At 35.9% G+C, this 22,014-nt stretch overlaps 1 protein-coding gene across 1 annotated transcript in view; it reads right to left on the bottom strand.

The window, feature by feature from the left end:
* Positions 1-22,014, bottom strand: part of BBS9 (Bardet-Biedl syndrome 9) — a 285,911-nt gene that overhangs the window by 113,405 nt on the left and 150,492 nt on the right. The window contains exon 22 of the mRNA XM_058825345.1: positions 379-489. Within this exon, the coding sequence (XP_058681328.1) occupies positions 379-489 (111 nt within the window). The remainder of the gene's footprint in view (positions 1-378; positions 490-22,014) is intronic.

The following is a 22,014-nucleotide window of genomic DNA, read 5'->3' as shown; positions in this document are numbered from 1 at the left end:
GCTGGCGCAAAGTGTAACCACCATACCACAGGGAAAAAAAACCCCTTTATTACACCAAAATGCCCAGTTTCATTTTGCCTCTGTGGAAGAGATCATGAATAAAACCTGTGAGAATCTCATTCAAGTACTACGCAGAACAAAACCTTTGAACTGTGAAGTTATTTCATTCCAAGATCGACCTTTACAGCTGAGCCATTCTTGACAGAAGAAGCTGAGTAAGTTCAGAATCCTACACATTGTACTATTGTAGCAAGTTAAACTAGAAATTATGCCAACAAAGGCTGAAATAGATGCCTTTTTTTTTCGTGTGTCCACAAGCACTCTGAAAAGATGAGCTATACCCCTCTAAGTGAAATAACATAATTTTCCTTTTCTTACCAGACTTGGATTTCTGCTTTGTGGTCTGCCCATGACTGGCAAACACCGCTGTGGAGCCAGGTATAAAGGTCCTTTCCTCTAGATCAGACTCTGGGATTGTAGCACAGCCACCTAGGTGAAAATGGACAACTCTTAATGTGGGGTTTATCCAACAAAACAAATTCACTGGTGCATAACTGAGGAAAACAGGCAATAAATTAGCTGACAGGAATATATAAAACTACAATAGTCTTTACTTTCACTTCAAGGAAACATTTGCTAAAGAAAACAATTACCATTGTTTAGAAGGCTGATTGTGCTTTAATGAATTCTCTTTACTATTTATGTCATCTTGAAAAAAAGTTTGAATTCATTTAGATCACAGAATATGCAAAACTGGTTCCATATAAAACATGGAAAATAATGTGATTTTTATTAAAGAACAAATTACTGGGAGCTATTTTTGTAATAAAATAATTGTGAATGAAATAATTTTACAAAATCAACAAACCTATGAAGATTGTTAGCTTGCCACAGAAAATGACCTGCTGATTTTTTTTGATGGGCTATTAAATACAGTATGTGTATTAAAGGAAATGCAGGGACACTTTCAGTGTCCAATAACACACCTTACTCACGCAATTATAGGATATACGGTATAACATCTTTGTATATTTCAACATTGTTTTATGAGCCATTCATTAGACAACACAATTACTTACAGCTTTTTCTTCAAATATGTTTAAATGCCTACATTTAAAGTATGAAGAGAGGTATAATCTAGTAGTAGTATCAGCTGGAGTAGCTTGCAGTGGAATAGGTTGATGTATATTTATTTCAGAACAGCTGCGGTCAGGACACTGGAGGATGTGTCACTATTCCACAGCAAGAAGATGGCCTCACAGAAAGCACATTGCCAACAATACAGCACACAGCTGAGCTGCATCTTTTTCTCACAGCCCTCCCAGGAACACCACTAGCAAGCAAACAAATCCATGTACTCATCTATTGGGCTCTGAAAGCACGTTTGTAAGCAGCACATCAACTCCCAACGGCATGGACTGACTTTTTACCTTCATGCAAGAGTTGCTCTGTTTTAAAAAGACATGTTCTATTCCAGGCCCCATAAAAAGTGCATCAAATTTGCAGCAACACTGGCTAGCCTCCCCTTACTAAATTGAGTAAAATTTAAGAAAAGGTTGCATTTTTAAGTTGGAGAGTTGCATTTTCCCTGGCAGTTTCAGAATCACCGGCAAACCAATGCACCATGTCTTGAAGAAATGTACCACATTGACTAGCCATGGTAAAGCATGGCAGCTCCAGTGAAACCTGTGAAAACACTCAGTCCTACCAGATAAAGAACTAATACAGCACCTATGGCTCCTAAGGAAGAGTAAAGATACAAGCTGCTTTATCCAAATACACCCTGAGAGAAAGTATGAATTGCATCACAGGATTTATGTTTGATTTACAGCAAGAAAATTTTTTTCAGTAAGAAAGGAAGGTGAGGAGTAAATGCATCAGACTTGCAACCCATGACAGCTTCAAATATTTAGGATATCTGCTATAAAAATGGAAGAGAAAATTGGAAATTTAAAAAAAAAACCTCTTCGTGTTAAAATACTGTAACAGTAGGGTCATGTCTGACATTGCATTAAAGATAAATGTACCAACAGCCTAAATGAAAATAAATATCTGTAAACCAGTACTTCTGTTGTCATTTGAAAATTGTGACTAAAATGTAAGCTACAAGATTCGAGGAAACAGAAATCAGTGCTTAACAAGTCAATTTAGATTCTTCACATTCTTATTGTTCAGACAAAATCTACACTCTTAAACACTAGCCTGTAAATACAGGATACAAAATTAAGGTCTCCTGCCCCAAAGAACTATTAAGACTAGCATCATATATTTTAATATTATAACATTTTGTAACATGAGTGAAAACTCACCAAGTCAATTAGTATCTATTGAATTTCTACATGAAAATAGAGACATTTTCTAACATTCATTCTTAAACCCAAAATTCAGTAACTTACATAGCCTTGAGGACTGAGGGCCTCTGGTGCCAAAATATTTCATTAGTTTTCAATCATGACAGTGACTGAATATGAGTTGGAAAAGGTCTATTTGCCCTTAGCTACAACACACTACTTGTTAAAAGGAAGTAGGAAAATACACGGATACATATCCTCAAGATAACAACAGCTCCCCTTGACAACACGCTATGATTTCCCACAGGAAGGAAGGTGTGGAGACCACACTACGACTACTGCCACACTGAAAGAAGGGAAACATTCAAAGCAAATTTCAAAATTTCCCTAGACTGAAAAAGAAACTGGATAAGGCACAAGTACACACTACTCAATATAATATTTGGTAGACCAAGATTTCATGATTCAAAAACATTTTCCAACTCAAAAAGACAGCTATATGGGAAAAAAAAAAAAGAAAAAAGAAAAAAACAGAGGAAAAAAAGACCTTTTCTGCTAGGACTACAAGCTTTTCATTTCATACTTCAAAAGTTCTACTTATGGTCTATATTCTGACTTCTGTGATCAGAACTTCTTTAAGTTAAAAAACTCTGATTTTTTTTTTGTATCTCTAAATACATTTCAATAAGTATTCACTGAATATCTGTTTTAGCATGCAATTTCAGTTTTTATGTACATTGAATCCTAAAAGAAATCACAGCAACAAAATAATTCACATTCATTCACAATTAACTGAATGGTACAGATCTGAAAAGTGGAATATTTAAGGAAAAAAGGGGAAAAGAGGAGGAATGGTAGTACATAAATCTACACACTGGAAATTATCCAAGCTAAGAAGTCCTCCAGATGTCAGTCTGTAAACAGAGCTTCATAAAATTAATTTTCCCATTAATTGTTGGCAAGAATAACATCTAGAATATGTTATTACATCTGACCCACTCTTTCCCCCTTTTCCATGTAGCTAAATTCTTGTCTGGCATCACAGATCTTTTATCAGTTGCAATAAATCCAAGAAAGCAAGCTTTTGTCAACAAAACTGCTTGATAGGGTACAACATGCATAAAATTACACTCAAGCTAATTGTGAACTTTGTTCACCAAAGGAAATGAGACTTCTCTTGCTTATTTTCACTACATCTGTTTTTGTAACACTTTTGGTTCTTAAGCTGGAAAAAGATACCTACACCCAAAGGAAATATAAACATATAACACATATTGAACAAAAATTAAGTCTTGACAGTTTTCCTACAGATTCCTATCACCCTGTTTTTATGCATTTTAATATGGCTTTAAAAGTTGAAAAACAGGAAAACAAAAGTGAAAAAATGAAAAGGCACTTTGAGGTAAAGATTATTTGAGTTTCTTTCTCTTCCACTCAATTACAGCCTAAACTAAGCATAAGTTTCCATTTTCCTCGGAAATTAATTCTTACAAGAGTCCATAGAAATAAGAAGAAACAGCTTCCTGAGCAGTCTTTGGCAGCAAGATAGTCAAACTATGAGCAGTAAGCTCTGTAAATAGCAGGTTTTGCATCCATATGTATACCATTATAAAATGAAGACAATCTAAACAGCAAAATTATTTCATAGATATTTCAAAAAGCTATACCCAAAACCATGCTCACTTGAGTTTGCTGTTCTGTTGACAATCTTAGCAAAGTGTACACCAAAAGTGCAGTCTAATGCTTTAGAGGTTATTCTCTCTTTAAGAGTTTATGAATTAATTGAACTGATTCTGCTGGTTGCATTTATTCAATTCCTCTAAATTTTATTAGGATCTTCCCATCAGAAAGTAGCCTGTCTGTTGAAGTAAACATTGCATGCAGGTGGTGAAGATAAGTAATGCTATTGCTGTTTTTTAAATGGAAGATAAAACAACACAATCTATAGAAGAAAACAATACATATTTGAGTGTATTATGAGATCCATAGAACATTTATTCACATACCAGCTCCGGCTTAGAGGCTATAATTTGAATAGAAACATATCAGGAATGCCAACACATTTCCATTGCAGAGTTTGAGGAGAAAGAGGGAGAAGAATTATGAGGAAGGGGAAAAAATAAGGGAGAGAGAAAGAGGGGGTTGGGGGACTAAGACAGGAAGGCAGAGAAAAAGGTGTTTGTTTGTTTGTTCTTCCTAAATAGGTGCCTGGTAACAAACAGTGATACATTTCCCAATAGCAAACAGTCCAGGTTTAGATTGGATATTCACTTGCAGAATGCAGAGTCACTAAATAATCAGTTATAGATTTCAGAACTTATCACTTAAGTCTAACAGTGGCTACAATCCTGCAGTCACACAATTCCATTGTTTTCTGTGTGCTTTGACACAACCAAATTCAAAAAAATTATGGAAAAATATTTCTGTACTACATTCCAGTAGAACAAATTAGGGGGGAAAAGTTATACCAACAGAATATGTAGTCCAAGGTTATAGAAAATCATCAAAACATATTTTAAATGGAAGCACACAGAGACATACTAAACTGTTGTTCTGATTTACTCATGTTTTACTGAAATGCTTCTTAACAAAAACCTCCAGTTTTTAAATTCCATATTTTTTTTCCTATAATGAGTTGTCACGAGTTGCACAGAGAGCTATGCAAAAATAATTCACACCAATTGTGCAGCTTCTGTTTGAGCTTGTAGCCCATTCAAGTATTTTGAACATGCCTGAGTTCATAAAACCTTGACTTACAAAGTTCAGGGTACTTTGGCAGCAGAAGCTCTTTATGGGAGCAACTGTGGTGTTTAAACTGTCAAATAGTCTTGGCCATTCTTCCAGGATGAGGTTCAGCGCATGTGGTATGCAAGTCATAGGAATGGCATTGGGAAACACATTGCTAAGAGCAGATCCAACAGCTGTTTTCATTAAAGACACATTATTGGACACTTGGCCAAGAACACAAGATCAACATTCAGTAGTACCCTTACTAACTCAGGACTGAGAATGCAGGAACAGTGAACTGAATAAACGCCACCCAATATCTACCAAAGGCAATTGTTACATGCTGAGAACAAAGGACAAACGATGACAGTTTTGCTTTGGCTACAAAAGTGCATTGTTCCATCCACCCGACCTATTCACCTGATGAACACAGACTAGCTGAAAAACACGGTCTATGTTCTGATATATCTTGGAAGAGGCAACTTACTGAATTTTGTAGTGCTTGGAGGGTATCCATCTGCTTTTACATAACAGAAAAGAAAAATCAGCTTACAAAGGGATTTTTCAAGGGAATCATCAACTCTTGACAAATAACACAACAATAAAAATCACTATTTTTTCAGAGCACACTGCCTCACAAAACACCTGGTGGTTTTTGTTGATTGGGTCTCACATCCTCTTTCCCATATTCAGTGCATTATGAAGTATAGCTTTTGTTTATCATAACTGTCTTGGGTTACAAGATGTGACTAGGGGTGTGTATTCTATTGCCATCTATTAGAGGTGGGACAGTTATCTTCTTAAATGGGCAGTTTTCTTTATCTCTTCCACAACCAATCCTCCCTTCAGGGAGATATCTTCTGTTAATGGGCAGGCCATGGAGTGTCACTGCATGACTGATAAAATTACACCATCCCTTTGTGAGATGCTACACCCAGAGGAAGGAGCCAAGCATTCCTACCCAGATATAATCTGAGATTTGGAACACCATAGCAGCCTTTTCCCACTGGATGCTCAGAGGAGCAGCTGTCTTCTCCACTGGATTCCCAGAGGAAGACCAGGCCCATGTACATCACCACTGCACCTTCAGAGGAAAATTACACCCTTCTACAGGATCTCTGCTTCAACAGAACCACATCTGTCACTCCAGGGGGACTGCAGCCACCATTTAATGGGACTGCTACCCACACCCTGACCAACAGGGCATCAGGTTGTATTCTGACCCTGCCAGTGGTTGTCAGGTTTTTTTTGTATTTCCTAGTAAAGAACTGTTATTCCTATTCCCATATCTTTACCTGAGAGCCCCTCAATTTCAAATTTGTAATCATTCAGAGGGAGGGGGTTTTGAAATGGAAATTTTCCATTTCAAGGGAGGCTCCTGCTTTCCCTAGCAGATCCCTGTCTTTTCAAGCCAAGAAACTAACTAAACATGGTTTTCTTTCAGAATGCTTAAATAAAGCAGTAGCAGAAGTTACAGAATATACTGTCATCATTCTGTTCTCAGGACAACATTCTCCATTCAGTAACAAACTAATTTCATGATACCCTTTTGGAGAGCAAGCAGAATAATCAAGGCTTTTGTTTTGTTTTATACAGATAAACTCATTTTGGACACATAGATATACACATTTATGTATTTGGATATATGCATATATGAAATACACAAAGAACTTTATACAAAATATTTTTAATGAAATTTTTTTTAATCTGTAGAGCCTGCATTGCATTGCTTTGGTAATACACAGCTGTAAGGAGGCTGCTAGACCTTTAGACTTTTATATTAACTAACATCAAAAACTTAAGTAGGTAATGCTCCCTTTGATAAACACTTATTATTTTTGCTAAAAGCATATTTAAAAGAATTTCCAATGCCACATCTAGTTTCTATCTGCCAACACAATAGAGAGCACCTCAAAGACAGTGTTTGGAGCAGCTGGGATCTCTGGAGCATGCTTGACAAAAAAACTTTCATAACATTGCCTTTATGTAGTCTCTAACCTTTCTTCAGCATACAGTGAAAGTAAACAGACTAAAACCAACTTTTATAGCCTTGATAACAAACCCTCCTGGCATCCATCATTCTGAAAATTCAGAGAAATATTTTGCTCCTATTCCTATTTAAAACACTTGTATTTCCAGGAGCACATACATGAAATTTTCTTCCAGTTGAAGACTCAATAATGAAGACACATATATACCATATACTTGTACGTATGTGCCTACACACACAGATTTTGGACTTATTGGTGAAGGAAGAGCAAGTCCTCATTCCCTGCACTCAGAAGTTGAAGAGACTGTGAATGTCTGTGGCCTGGTTTGTAGTGTTGTAACCCACAAGTTACGAAAGAGTTCCATCACACAAGCATAGTGCAAAGTCCAAGCTAGCAGTCTTTGACTGATTCAGGGGAACAAAACTATTTATCGGCAGGGAGTTTACAGTATATTGGCCTAAACAAAACACTTAACAACAGGAGAAAGCTAAAAATGTACGTCAGTGAAAATCTGATTTTTATCTTAGCTGTGAACAAGAAATATAAGACAACGCAACTTGCTGCATGGGGCCTTGTTATGCTGGGGATTTTGGATGTTTGAGACAGCCTTGAGAGAACAGTAGTGAGACAGAAACACTTGATGTGGGATCTATGCCTAATCCAGATGAGAAACTGAGTGAAATCAAATAAGAAGAACATGCATGCTTAAGCAAGATTCTGGGCTAGAGAATACAGGAACAAAACATGCTGACATCAGATGTGATATCAGATATGCTGTGGATAACAGAAGACAGTGGACTAGCAACTGGGATTAAAATGTAGGTACTGAAGAATGCATGTTGCTCAGAAAAGTAAATTAAATTGGTAACATAATAATACTTCATAGCACTATTGTGGATGGACTACTGAAAGAGAAGTACACAGAACTGGCCACTTTGGAAGGAATTGTTCACAAATTCATTTTTATTTTTTCATCCCTGAATAGAAACCATGGAGGTGAATTGTTCTGTTTATGAATAAGACTAAATTACCTTTTTCTAACACAGAGATGGAGTTTCTGAACAAGGGCTTTCTTTTCTTCCTTCCCTTCCAACCCCTCCAAATAGAAAATATAGGGAATAGAGGTCAAAACAGATACAGATTTATCTATTAGCATTCTGAAATTATCCAACCATTTCTTATCTAATTATGAATAGTTATTCAATTCCTAGAACATAAATAAATTACTATTCTCTATCTATTCATTTACCTATCTAGTGATGAAATAAACGTGGATAAAAGCATCCTCTTTTAAAGTTATTGAAATAAACCAAGATCTTTCTGGTGGATTTATAAGACAAACTGCATCTAGATACTTTGGGCACTAAAAGTTTAGGAAATTAAAGCATTCATAAGGAAAAAAGAGAATTCGCTTTTTTAACAATACTGAAGTTTCCTTCCACAATTGAAAAGCAACTTTTGCTGAAAATTCTTGCTTCTCAGTAAATTACATCAAAGATAGCATTGTTTTAATTATTGGAAATTTCTACTTTCTCAGATGTACCTAAATATTAGATTTTTCCATAGTATGTAGAACATGTAAATAACACTGTATTGTAATTTAATTACTAAACATTGTTTAGTAATTAAAAATGTTGTTTTAATATAATTTTCTGCTATTACTTTTATTCATTGGACTGGGAGTTAAGAATCAATCCAATTATACTAACCTATCTTTGCTCCAACACTGCAAAAGGAAACATATGCTGCTTATATTTACTTTATTTTCACTAGTATTTAATACTTCATTCACTATATACTCCACTTAGCAAATAAATCCAAGTATTACCTTGGTTAGCTCAACCTTCCACAGCATTAAAGCCTCTGGGATTAACTTTAAGAGGAATCAAGAAAAGGCAACTTTGGCTCCACTAAGGATTATAATGCCATTTAATTAATTTAGTTTATTTGGAGGAAATGAGCACAAAACTGCTCATAATAATTTAAAATTGCATCTTATCCTATAGACAGAACTTTTTCCTTTGTTTACAGAAGTTCCTATTCAGAAAATTTTACTCTGCAAACTGTAGAATTTTATTCCTTCACTAGTATCACACCTGTACTTGTGCAAATCATGCAATTTTACTAAAGTCACTACCATTCAAATGTTATGGACGTGATACAACTGAGGGGTAAACAATTTTTCATAAATAAACATTTTATGTCATATCTCCTGCAAGCATTTTAAGAACTAGCCAGGAGATTCATGTGCTTCACATGATAAACTTTAAATTAAATCAGCTTTACAAAACGGCAAAGTATCTTTTGACCAAACACAAAGTATCTGAAGATCTGAAAAACTATGCTTCCAAAAATCTCTAATAAATGGGGAGAATCCTGGCACTGAACTTTTCAGAGAGGGGGAAGAGATTCAGTTTTATTAATGTCATAAAATGAACTATGTTTACAAGAAGATAATGAATAGTTAGGGAGAACTCTGTTCAAAATTCAGCTGCTTCCTTTTTTTTGCCTTTTTTTTCTGTAAAAAGCAAGGTCTGCTTTTACAATAAAAATGCTATGTCTGAAACAAAGTGGCTTTTTATATGAGAAAGCACAGGATTAACTGTTCTATTGCATTTTATTTAAAAGCTGACATTGCTGCTACTGTCTAAGGTAATAAATAAAGTAAGTGACTGAGCAAGTGATGCTCTCAGTCTGCTACTTTTATGCCTTATGCTTATTTAATTCTCTAGGTTTTAAGGATCATCTTGTAGCTTGACCAGGACAAGGGCCTACTCATTTTTAAAACACACTGTATTTTTAAATGTGACTGGATACCCTGAAATCTGCTTAAGTACAAAGTGAAAATCGTAGGCAAAGAGGAGCCCCTACTTCCCTTCCCCGCCAAATCACCTTTTTCTTTGTTTGTACAATATCAGTACATGCTAGAGAAGTCTATTTCAACTTAAATACACATTTTGCAATGCTTATTTTAAACAAAAAATAATTTAGGAATGCCTAGCTCATCTTTGAGGAAAGTATACAAAGCAAGATAAAGACTAAATTATGAAATATACTATTCCAAATACATTTAAATATATTGGACAAATAACACAAAACTGGAGAGATCTTATGGCTTGCTTTGCCCAATCACACCAATCAAGAAAAAAAAGAGAGGAAACAAGTTTGGAGGTCCTGCCAGGAGCCTGCTCCAGGCCAGGCTCTCCATGGGGTCCCAAACTCCTTTGAGCACATCCACCTCCATGGGCTGCAGGTGGATCTGCTCCACCATCTACTTTCATGGCTGCAGGAGAACAGCTTGCCTCACCAGGATGTTCACCATGGGCTGTAGGACAATCTCTGCTCCTGTACCTGGAGTACCCAAACCACCTCCTTCTCCACTGACCTTGGCATCTGCAGAGTTGTTTTTCTCATACATTCTGACTCCTCTCTCCAACTGCAGTTTAACAGAATTTTTCCCTCCCTTCTTAAATACAAAATCCCAGATGTGCTGCCATTACCCCTGATGGGCTGGGTCTGAGCCAGTGATGGGACTGCCCTGGAGCTGGCTGGCATTGGCTATGTTGGAAAAGGGGAAACCTTCTGGCAGCCTCTCAGAGAAGCCACCCCTGCAGCTCCCTGCTATCAAAATGCAACCAAGCAATACTGAATACACCCTCTTACAGAACTAGACCAAAAGAACATACTAGTATATCCCTTTTTCTAGGCTATCATCACTACTTGGTCTGGAAAGTCAGATATAATTTGAAACTGGTTTAAATTGTTTAAAGCCATTCTCAAAGCTAGTATTTTTCAAATGTTGATATGCTTTAAATCATTTGGTGGACTTTATGAAGCTATTGATTAAATTAACACTATGCCTGCTGCTTCTTCTATACTTCAGCAATGAAACTTTTCCTTTACTGGTGCTTTTTATAGTCCATCTTCTCTTTCTTTAAACTATCTGATTATCTTTAACTGGCACTGACTTACTAGCTATACTTTCTCTACTTGTACATTACTTGAAAGAAACTAACTAGGCCAAATACCTGTATCTGAGTGGCAAACCAAAGACCATCTAAAAATATGGCATCCAAAGGCCATCACTGTAGCTTGTTGACCTCACACCCATAATATGTGATATCAACTTCTTTTCACAATTCATTAACAGCATAAGCAATCTCTTAGTGCCCACAATTGTGGGCTATCTGAAGTTATTCTAAATATTTTAGAGTCAAATTTACTACAAACACTATTATCATACATTGTCCTCTTCATGTCATTGGACAGAAGAAGTATTCAATATGAAAAAAGAACTACATCATTTTGATTGACGGGTTGGTGGTCTTTTAGACTTGATATCAACTTTTACTCAACGTTTACTCCAATAGCAGCAAAATTCCTACAGACCTTGGCAAGATCAGAACACCTTCACGAAAAGCAGTAACTTGATGGAGGACAATTTCTATAAATAAAAAATACCCATCAAAAACAACACAAACCACCGCAAACAAAAAAAAATCCCACAACGTAAACATCTTGCTTCTTAATTTCCTTCAATTGAAAGTCTGCGTTCATATAGAGAATTTGTTGTACAGCCAAACTTACTGTGGCATTATGATTCTCTTCAATTAATCTTCTCTCAAGATTACTGAAGCATGCTAGGTTGTCTCAGCTCCTCTTCATAAAATAAGCTTAATTACCTCAAACACAGAATAAATAAAGGCCAAGGATACATTTCATTGGTAAAAAAGTGTTCTCTACCCCTTTGCTTTAATCTGATCATGACTACAACACCAAGTGAAGTGGAGCAATGGTAGGCTGTCTGAGTGTAAGACTGCACATTGAAGAGTCAGTGTTCCCTCTGAACATGGTTAAAGCACTTCTTGACTCTGTACTTTTCTGCAACTTCAAGCTTTGAACATGATTTCATATCCAACAAACAGTTCCCTACAGGCCAATGAACTTTCTTCCTCATTCAAAATTTATGAAATCAGATGAGCATGTAGAATGCAACTCATCACTCAACATTCTGAGTATATAACAATAAATTAGAGGTTTTCAAAGCTTTGAGAAAGATTATCCTAATTAATTTTAACAGATGAACTCAGGATTAACTTCAAATAAAAGATTACATTATTGCTATTAAGCACGACATCACTGACATTAGAACACTAGCTATACTTTGTTAGAAATGCTAAAAAAGAAACTCCATTGGCTAAATATAGATTTTCCCTTTCCAAGTGACCCAGAACTAAAAGAGAAATTGGAAAAGACATTGTCTAGATAATGATTTACCTAAAGAGAGTTACTGAAATCCAGCTCCAGTTTCCGTTATATACCCAAACAGCCTGCAGGTATAATATCTTCAGCTGGCACCAGGCTTAATGCTTTTTTTATTGATCTGCCATGGCTTAAGTGCACACATAGGATATGGATTGTTAAACAATTCTTGTTATCTATCACTGATTATGGAATTATAATACATCTTGCAGCAGCATCTGCACTTTCTCTAACATGAAATGCTACTTAAAGCAAACTGTCCATTTTATCCTGTGAACTCTCTAACACTTGTGGGGGTTTTGTGTACCATTAAATGCCTGAATTTGTTAAGTACCAATTGCACAAAAAGCCCTCTCTGTTACAGCCCATAGCATAAGTGATAAAGTATCATTAGGTTCTTTGCATTTGATTTGCAACAAACGTAACATATAATTATAACTCAAAGTAATAAGTACTTTCAGGTTCTTTCTATTTCCTTCTCTTCCCCAATCAATCCTTACCTTCTTCTTTAAAGATTTCAAAAAATTTGTGGGATTTGTTCAAGTCAGTCTTTGCAAAGGGTTTGGGACAGCTATTAAGACAGCATGCTGAGTGTTTCCTATTTGGTGCTCAGTAGGAATTAATAGAAATAAATCAATGCATTTTCATATTTTCTTTATACTTTTGTCTCTGTACTTGGTCACAGAGACAAGAGTATAGCAGTGCCATCAGAGCCTCAGAGTTACAAGGAAAAATGAGGCTTCTGCAGTCCTCTAGTTTTTTTTCCTCACAACAAAGAATTCTCTAGTTGTGTTTTCCTTTCTACTAAAATCAAATTTGCAAAAAGCTAAAGAAAAAACAACCTTCTGTACCTTCCCTTTGTCCAAACACTGAAAAAAGACCCACCTGATGTGAATTCAGACTATGAAGGTACTTTTAAAAGAAATCCACTTCAGGGTTCACTGTCATGCATTCTGCTAAGTCAGATTATCAAACACTACACGAATGTTAGAACACTAACAGAGAACTGTCAAATAAACAGGAGAAATCCTGACTAAATTAAGTCAATGGCAAAACTCCAGTGGCTTCAATGGGGCCAGTATTTCATCCTTATCTTGTTGATCAGAGCAATTTTTTCACTGTTCAGAAGGACCAGACTGATGAACCTGCCAAGAATTTCTTAAAGCAGCCTGTCATGGTGACTCATAATGGTGTATACCACTATAACTATTCCTTTTTCATTCTACTAAGGTAAATTCTTCAACTGGCTAAAATACAACAAAGATCTTTCCTTCTTACCAGCCAATGTGTCAGACAAAATAAAGTTCTCCTTAGCATAACCTTACCACAGGTCTGCAAACGAATGATTATCACTCCCTTAACACCTACTCCCAAACACTGATGGTCAAGCCTGCTAAAGTGGTATACCTGCATTAAATAAGAATGATTTGACCCAACAAATGAAGTCCTTTCTTGGTTTGGCAATGTGTTACAAAAAAAGCTTCCTATTTTACAGTGAATCGCAAAGTACACACTGGAAGGAATATCTTTTACATACCACAGACCCAAATTCACAGTAGATTAACTGTGGGTAGTACAACTGAACACTTCTTCTATTTCTTCACAAGGTTTACAATATACACTGTAACTACACTAACCAAAATTATGTCATACAATGCAGACAATCCAATAGCCAGAGAGAACCAACTTATCCACATGAGAATCAATTTCACGCTAAGCTAGAAGAAAACTGGTTTTAATGTGCTGCAAAAATGACGAAAACCAAGGCTCTTTTTGACAAAGACACCAGTGGTTTTTATTTGAAAATATTTGAGAAATCTGTTATAAAATCGTACAACAAGCATTTTTCCCTTGATATCTAATTAAATGAAGTATCCAAGCACAACTGCTTTATTTTTTCTCCTCAGACTGGGATATAATTGCAAAGCATTAATTCTGCCAATGCAGTTCCTTTGTAGGAAAACATGGCAGATGTTTACTGCCAAAGGCATCATAAGAACTTGTCTTACTTTCAGAAGGACTTTTAATCACAGGAGCATAAGAAAATCCTGTCTGTAACACATTATATGACCCTTTCTAGATCTTAACATCTTTAACTATTTCATCATATCTGGCTGGAGTCTATTTTACATTACTCCATAGAATCTCCCCCATCTCAATTCAACAACTTTCTGGTAAAATGTAACCAGACTCAGGATATCTAACATAATTTATTGTGCTAACTGAAATCTCCTGCCTAACTCCTGTTGCATTGTTCCATTTTTTATTAACAATCTGATTCAAATGAGAATGTCAGTTCGTAACTTCATTTAAGCATCTCTGAACAGCAACCTAATACCCCTAATGACTACTCTGGTTACAAGAAACCTGCTCCATTTTAGAGAAAATAAAATCAAGTAATTCATATCTATTTAAATAGATTTTAAGATTGGAAAGTCTGATCATTCAACAAGATTTTACCCTGAAATGTCCTCCACAAATCCCTATATGTAATTCAAGCATCCATTTATTTATAAGCTGGTTTCAAGAATGTCACCAGCAATTATTTTCACTTTAAAACCCCTCAGTTGACTGAAAAGTTTATTTGAAAAAAGCGCTAGAAGAAACACATGCCTATCAATACTGATAGAGTTTTAAGATGATTACAAAAGATTTCTCAATGCAGCCATAAAATTTAATATAGTTCAGCACCACATAACTCTACATTAAAAAGGTTGTTCATAATATTTATTACCTCTAGCTGCACTATTTCTGCTCACCCATCCATTTGAATTGAGGCATCCTTCATCATCCATATACATCAGACCTTCTCTTTGATCTCTAATGGTAAATTTAAAGGCTGAGTAAATGTTCTTTGAAACACAGAGTGCGGCACAGCTGTTTATTGTTACATAGAAGACAGTAAGTAATTAAAATTGAAACTCAATTAAAACAGTGGAACATCCCCCTAATCATTTCCCAACTTTGAAGTAATACCCTTTTTGGTGATATCTCTAATTTACAGTTAACTAGTTTTCTTAAAGTGGAATAAGTCAAGCTTTGGTTAGGGTCAGAATTAATAAAGTACATCTTTCATCAAAAAACAGAGAGCTCCTGGCAGGGCACCCTGCTGTGGTATTTGCACTTAGAACATGCAGCAAACACCCACCAGATATGCAGCCTACCATGATAATTGCATGAAACTCATCAAGCCTGCAGTTTTTACCAGGTTGCTGAAGGCTTTTACAATCCTAAAAAGAAAACTTCAGCGTTATGTAGCTAAATACACGTTACTTTTCAATTAGTTCTTTAGCAATATTCTAATTAGTAGAGGGTGAGCTAAGTCTTTGTCTCAAAGTGTAACTGAATGTAAACAACACCTTAAGGATTCAAGCTTATGAACTCCTTCCTTTTGCATCCCTGTTATCAGCAGTCTTTGTGTTTCAGCCAGGACATAATTAGGAAAAAAAGTATTATTTTTAATGATTTTCAAATCTGCCAGAGTCATGAAGCGCCACATATGCTTGATTTGATGACATTTTCCAGCTCAGATATCAGATCAAATTCTTGGGGATGGGCAAGTCTGAATAAACACAGGGGAAAGGGAAACATGAATTTACAGACCTTCACTTACCATGGGAACATTAGCTGAACCACTGATACCAGGCTCATGAATAGACATAACAACTGACTGCTCACAAAAAGCAAAACAGTCCTAAACACGCTCTTGTTCTTTAAAAACTCAGAAAAATAAAAAAAAAATCTGCAAGCTTAATACTGATGATAGACAGCTTTGTAACAATGTCAGGCATTTAGATTCAAGAAGATGCTGCCCTTTTTCTCCCTAAGAAAAATCCATCAAGACCATGGGGGTGCAATTCACAACGTAGCTACTGAGGAACATTGACTGTCATATACAAGCCAAGATGCTGCCTTAAAATGGCACTATTTAATTCTTAGGCTGCTATACAAGGGTATGAGTGATGCTGGCCAAGGCACAGGCTGTGTCTCATGCTCTCTAAAACACAGCATGTCCAATCACATCTACCTCCAAGTCTGGGATCCAACCACCCAGAGGCACTGAAAACCACCCTACATCACCAGATGGAGCTGGCTGGGTAACATTGTTCCTGAAGTTCAAGAGCTCTCTCTCAAACTAGTGCAGTTAACCTCAGGGAATAATTCTTATTTGCAGTGTAGCTTTCCACTGCAGAAAAGAAAAAAAGAAAAAAAGAAGAGCAAAAAAAAACCAAACACCAAAACAAAAAGAAATCATTTATTAGTACAGACATCCCTGGCTCTCTGAAACTCACAACCCAAGAAAATTTTTGCTCAAGTTCTATTCAAGCTGCAGTTTAAAGCTTTGTTAACATACAGTTATGCATTTTAAAAACAATCTACTAGTACAGAGTTTGTCATGCTTAAACTAAGACCAAGGAAATTTCAGCTTCAAATGTTAAAGTCACCCTTTTACCTAAAGGTAAATATCTTCAAAACTATTTTTTTTTTGTTTCAGAAAAGCACTGGGAACTTTCCTGCATGCAACTCAAAACCAGCTGTACTTTGCAAGTAAAAACTTTCCAAGTGCCTGGCTTTCTGCAGATTTTTGGCAAATCTGTTCGAAAAATTGAAAAATGGGGGCCTGAGCCAAAGCTTACTGAAGTCTATGGAAAAACTCCCACAGATTTCATCAGGATTTGGATTAGGCTCTGAAAAAGTCTGAAGTAATTGAAAAATCAGTTCTGTATGTATAAAATATGAAATTTTCACTAGGTTTAGATTTATTGGACTGCTTTATGGTAATGTGGAAGAGCAAATACACTGTAAATGGTGTTAGTGATGTACATATAGTTTTACACTGCTAATTCACCACAGAGTTCCACAGACTTGTACATGTTACTTACACTACATGTACACTACATTCCAACATAATAGAAATGATGAAATCAATCTTGCATACACAAACCCCTTCATTTTAAAGTTACTTAATATTTAAGAAAAAATAGCATTAATATCTTTATTGTCCAACTGGGTTTTTATTTTTTTTAAACTGAAGACCAAACATTCACCTAATGTTTTTAAACCAAAGATTAAACAGACCTTCAAGAGCTGTAAGACAAATTCAGTGATAACATATATAAAAAAAATAATTATGCAAACAACTAGCTCATTCTGGTCACACTTGCTTGGGGCAGTTTATAACAATGTAACAGCAGCAATTTCAGCAAAGGTACACCTAACTTATGGCAGCAGAAGAGCATTGAGTTAACTCAACCTAAATGAGCCAAAAAAGCAAGAATAGCAAATGAAAAATAAATGAATTGTGCTACCTGAAATAGTAGTCACAACATGTCCTGATGCGTAAGCAGTTGCATCTCTGCTTGACTGAAGGATGCTGTTGCCCATCAGAAGAAACTGAATAAGTCATTACACTTGACATATCCTGCTTCATTCATCTGTATCATCTCTCTGCTTATAACTACTTGTGGATGGATAATTTGCCATGGTTGTACTTAAAGGCAGACAGCCCCAGTAACTTTTTGGTGGTCTTGTCCAGATAGGGATTGCAAAGGAAAAGTAATGTCATGCAAACTGCAGAGCTAATTATGGTCTTCAAATGCCTGCAGCTCATGTACAAATACCAGCACACTTCATCATATAAGCTGCTCTTCAAACCTCACAGGAAACAAAAGCTTAGAGGAACCAAGAAACCTGGTAAGTGGAAATCCAAAGACTAACTAGACATACAAGACTGAATCTTCATTAATATCATACCTTAATTATTATGCTACATATTTAAAATCTGGCTATATTTTTTTTAAATGACAATATTTGTAGCCTGAAAAAATAACTATCCAGATTTTAGCTTTAATTTTTTTCTTACCTGCTATTATTGAATCTTCTGCAATGGAAGGTCAGAGACTGTATACTTTCCTCCATTAGCAAAACTTTAATACTTTTTCCATCGTTTTGAACAACTACCTTATTAATGCAGATTTTAGAAGTTTATTTTTGCTTGTGGTCTCTAATGGTTTCAAACAACATAGAAAATAAAGTCCAGTGACAAGCAGGATCATTAGGGGAAATTTTTTCAACTGACAATTATTTTCACCAAAAGCTTACCTCAACATTATGAATCATTTGTGACCACTTATACCTAAGTAGGACATATTAAAATTTAATTTCAACGCAAAGAGCCAGCAATAGAAGCGTGCACACCAAGGCACTAATGTGTTGATCCGAACTCTACTTAGTTGAGGCAAGTTGGAATTGCAATACTGCCAACGAAATTTCACAGAACCACAAATGAATGAATCCCAAATCTCAAGAGGGATTTCTTTTTTATTCGTTATGCATGACATTTTCCTCTTTAAATTATTCATTTTTTAAAAAATGTTATTGCTTTAGCCTTCTTAACCTTTGTACTCCTTTCCCCTGTGGTTTTTGCCAGCTGTAATATCAATTGAGGAGGGGAGATGTTCTAAACAACATAATAAAAACCTTTTCACAACCCTACAAAAAAATGTGTCTTGCTACGCTTCCATCTTATTTTTCCCCTTTTCACAACACTGGAACTTGGATTGCCCTGAGGGAAAAAAATAAAAGCTTATTTTCTATCAGTGCTTTCATTTCAATTAAAAAAAATATTCGAATGCTTTACCATTATTTATATAATCCCTGAAAATTAACCACTTGGGGAAATATCATTTGAGTCCTGCAGGGTGATGAAAGTTGACCAAGTGAACTAAAATTAAAGACCACCTCAGACATTGTTCCCTACTTTCTTCCCGTGTCTGAAATTCAGAGTTCCTGCTTTCAGTGTGCTCACCTGAAACAAGCCAAATGATGCAAGAACAGGCTGCAATGTGTAGTTAGGCTCACCACAATCTCTTAATCTGTGTTTTAATAGCAAAACACCTAAAAAAGTGCACATAGGAGCTACGACAAGACTGCAAGACATGTTTGAACTCTGTTTATACATGGGTATTACAGTATGACCTTAGGAACATCACTTGTCTCCTGCATAGTCCAAATTTCCTTCCCATATAAATAAATGACCGATGTTACTAAAGCAATAGAAATAAAAGTTTTAAAGAGCTAACAAAGTTACAATGGAAAGAAATTACAAAGAGTAAAGATCCACATCAGAGAGCCAAGCAATCAAGTTTCTGGCTCCACTAAACTGTTCTTAAGCTTTTCTTCAGGAACCACAAAAACTTGTTGCTGTAAGCTCTCCCAAAATTCTCCCTAATGACTTGCTACTCCCCTTCCTTTTCACTAAATCAGCTTTATGGGACAAGGAAAATATTTTAGTCTCAAAAATAAAACCCAAACAATTAGTTTAAAATTTTTGATATATTACTATTCATTTATTTCTAGGCTTTTATATCAAGGTAGAACTGTCCACTGTGAACAGCTGATAATTTTCTGGAGAAATCTTTTCAACACAAAGAACTAGAAGCTGAATTAAAGCTGCAGCATTGCATCATGTTCCATTACAGAGTATATCATCTCTCATTGTTAGCTCACCCAACACAATTTAACAGGAGCGTATGACAATGCCAAGGGCTGCAAGCGTCAGAGCAACTTCTTTGCTCTTATGATTCTTATGTGATTATCACTGCAATTAGATGGAGAGAAGAAAGTTATGCTTAAATTGGCACAACAGTTCAGCCATGCAGAGCTGCACAAATTGGACACAGAAGCACACAATGATTGCACTGTTTATGGATTTAGTCTCTGTTACACCTTTGTCAAACCTTGTAAAAATCTCCCTGCCTGATAGATCCAGACTGGTACCACAGGATTTTCCCTGCAATTACTGCTTTGGGGGCCCCAGATTGAAAGCTGATCAGAAAAGATCTTCCTACCCTTTGTTGCCACCTCTCCCTGTCAGACTCCTTTACTCCCTTGGGTGGCTAGTGGGGGTACTTGCTCCAGCTATCACAGTGCAAGGACCCTGCATGGAGTTGCACGGACATCACAGGGCACAGGATGGAGAAGAAAACCACTGAAGCCAAATGTAGAGAGGAGAAATACAGAAAACAATTGAGGAAAACCAGAGGGGGGAAAAAATGAATCAGAGCCATTCAGGTAGCCTTACTCGAAGGAAGAACTAAAAGGAGAAGACAGTACACATTTTACCAAATGTATGTTTACTTTGAGGCAGTATGAAAAATATGGCAATTTCAAAAATACTTATACAGTGATGATAGATCTGTTTTGGTTTCAATATAAGTAGTACACAACTTTTCAACCTACAAATACACATTAACTTTCAAAACAGGTAAATAGAAGTTTTGAGCATTTAAGAAAATGAAGAATAATGAATACAATTCTTCAGTAATACATAGCTACACTTTATATACATATATTAAATAAATTTAGCCAGCAAATGTAAAACAATCTTACTGTCTTTCTATTTAAGTGAGGGGTTCAGTTTTATATTATACATTAAAACAATAATTTTTCACTGACTGCAAACAACCCACTTCCCAGGGAAATCCATAGTTATTTAATTGATCAACCTGTATGATTTTAAGGAAGTTAGAAAAGATGAATTAGAGTTTGCCTTACAACAGTTAAAGTCACTTAATGTCAATTTCATATTTCAGGACCTGTGCCAAGAAATCTGTAGGAATTAATTGACATTATAATGTGCTTTGGGGAGTAAAAGCCTCCAGGTACATTTAAGAAAAAAGTCCTTAGCAAAGGTATTTTCAATGAGAAATAAGCACTATGACTAAGGTTTAGATTTCCTGAATACAAAGATACTTACCTATGTCCTTTAGACACTGTTGTAAATGCTACTGGAATGGAAGCAGGTAAGGGAGAGTGGAAACAGGTGAGGGGTACTATGATAAAGATGGGTAAAATGCTGAATCTAATTTGATCAATGACCAGCAGTTTCATCAGTCAGCACTGATCAGTGCTCAGGTCTACAAAATCCTTTCAAGTACTTTCAACAACTTTTGTCAATACTCTTCCTTACATAGATTTATTAAGCAGTCCTAAAAATCATTATGAATGCCCAATACCTTAAAACTAAAATAAGAAAAAAAAATCTAAAAACATTATTTTAAGGGTTACTAAAGGAAAAACAAAAAAGTAGTTCAATATTTTACTCCTACAGAAAATATATGGAAAATATCTTAAGTGAGGATCATACTTCGTTATGGACTACAGTCTTCTGCAGAAATAAACGGCACTGGACTTTCTCACATCAGTGAGAAACAACCCATATTTTTATACACTTCTTTGCACCCCCTGAGGGGCTACACAAAACCGACAATGCATCATGGTCTCAAGCTCACAATATGTAAGCTACAGGAAAAGATCTCAAACCATGCTCTGTCAGTCTCACATGGTTTTTCTAAGTATCTGCTCGTGGTTCAAAAACATTGTCTGGGCCTCAGGGCAACTTCTGCATCTGTGCCTTCTTCAGGCTACTTGAAATTCAAACTGCATGATTCTAACTTCTCCAGGGGGAAAAAAGTTGCTGTAATTGCTACCAAGATAATGTTACAAACACAGACTGGAAACTGTGTGAGTACAAATGGAAGCCACTACATTTTTCAAGATATTCTGAATTTAAGTCTCTTAAAGCTGGAGAACTTGACTTAGACTGCATGTTCTCTTCCACTAATGACCAATGAAAAATTCATAATTAAGGGTGTAAGAGAGCAATTTGCAACTACAAAAATCCTATTTCTTCAGATCAAACCATTATTAGTCTTTCTTCAGATACATTCAGTGTATTAAGA

Source organism: Ammospiza caudacuta, chromosome 1 (assembly GCF_027887145.1).
Source record: "Ammospiza caudacuta isolate bAmmCau1 chromosome 1, bAmmCau1.pri, whole genome shotgun sequence".
Classification (NCBI taxonomy): domain Eukaryota; kingdom Metazoa; phylum Chordata; class Aves; order Passeriformes; family Passerellidae; genus Ammospiza; species Ammospiza caudacuta.
Note: the sequence above shows the minus strand (reverse complement) of the source record. Positions and strands in the feature narration are given on the sequence as shown.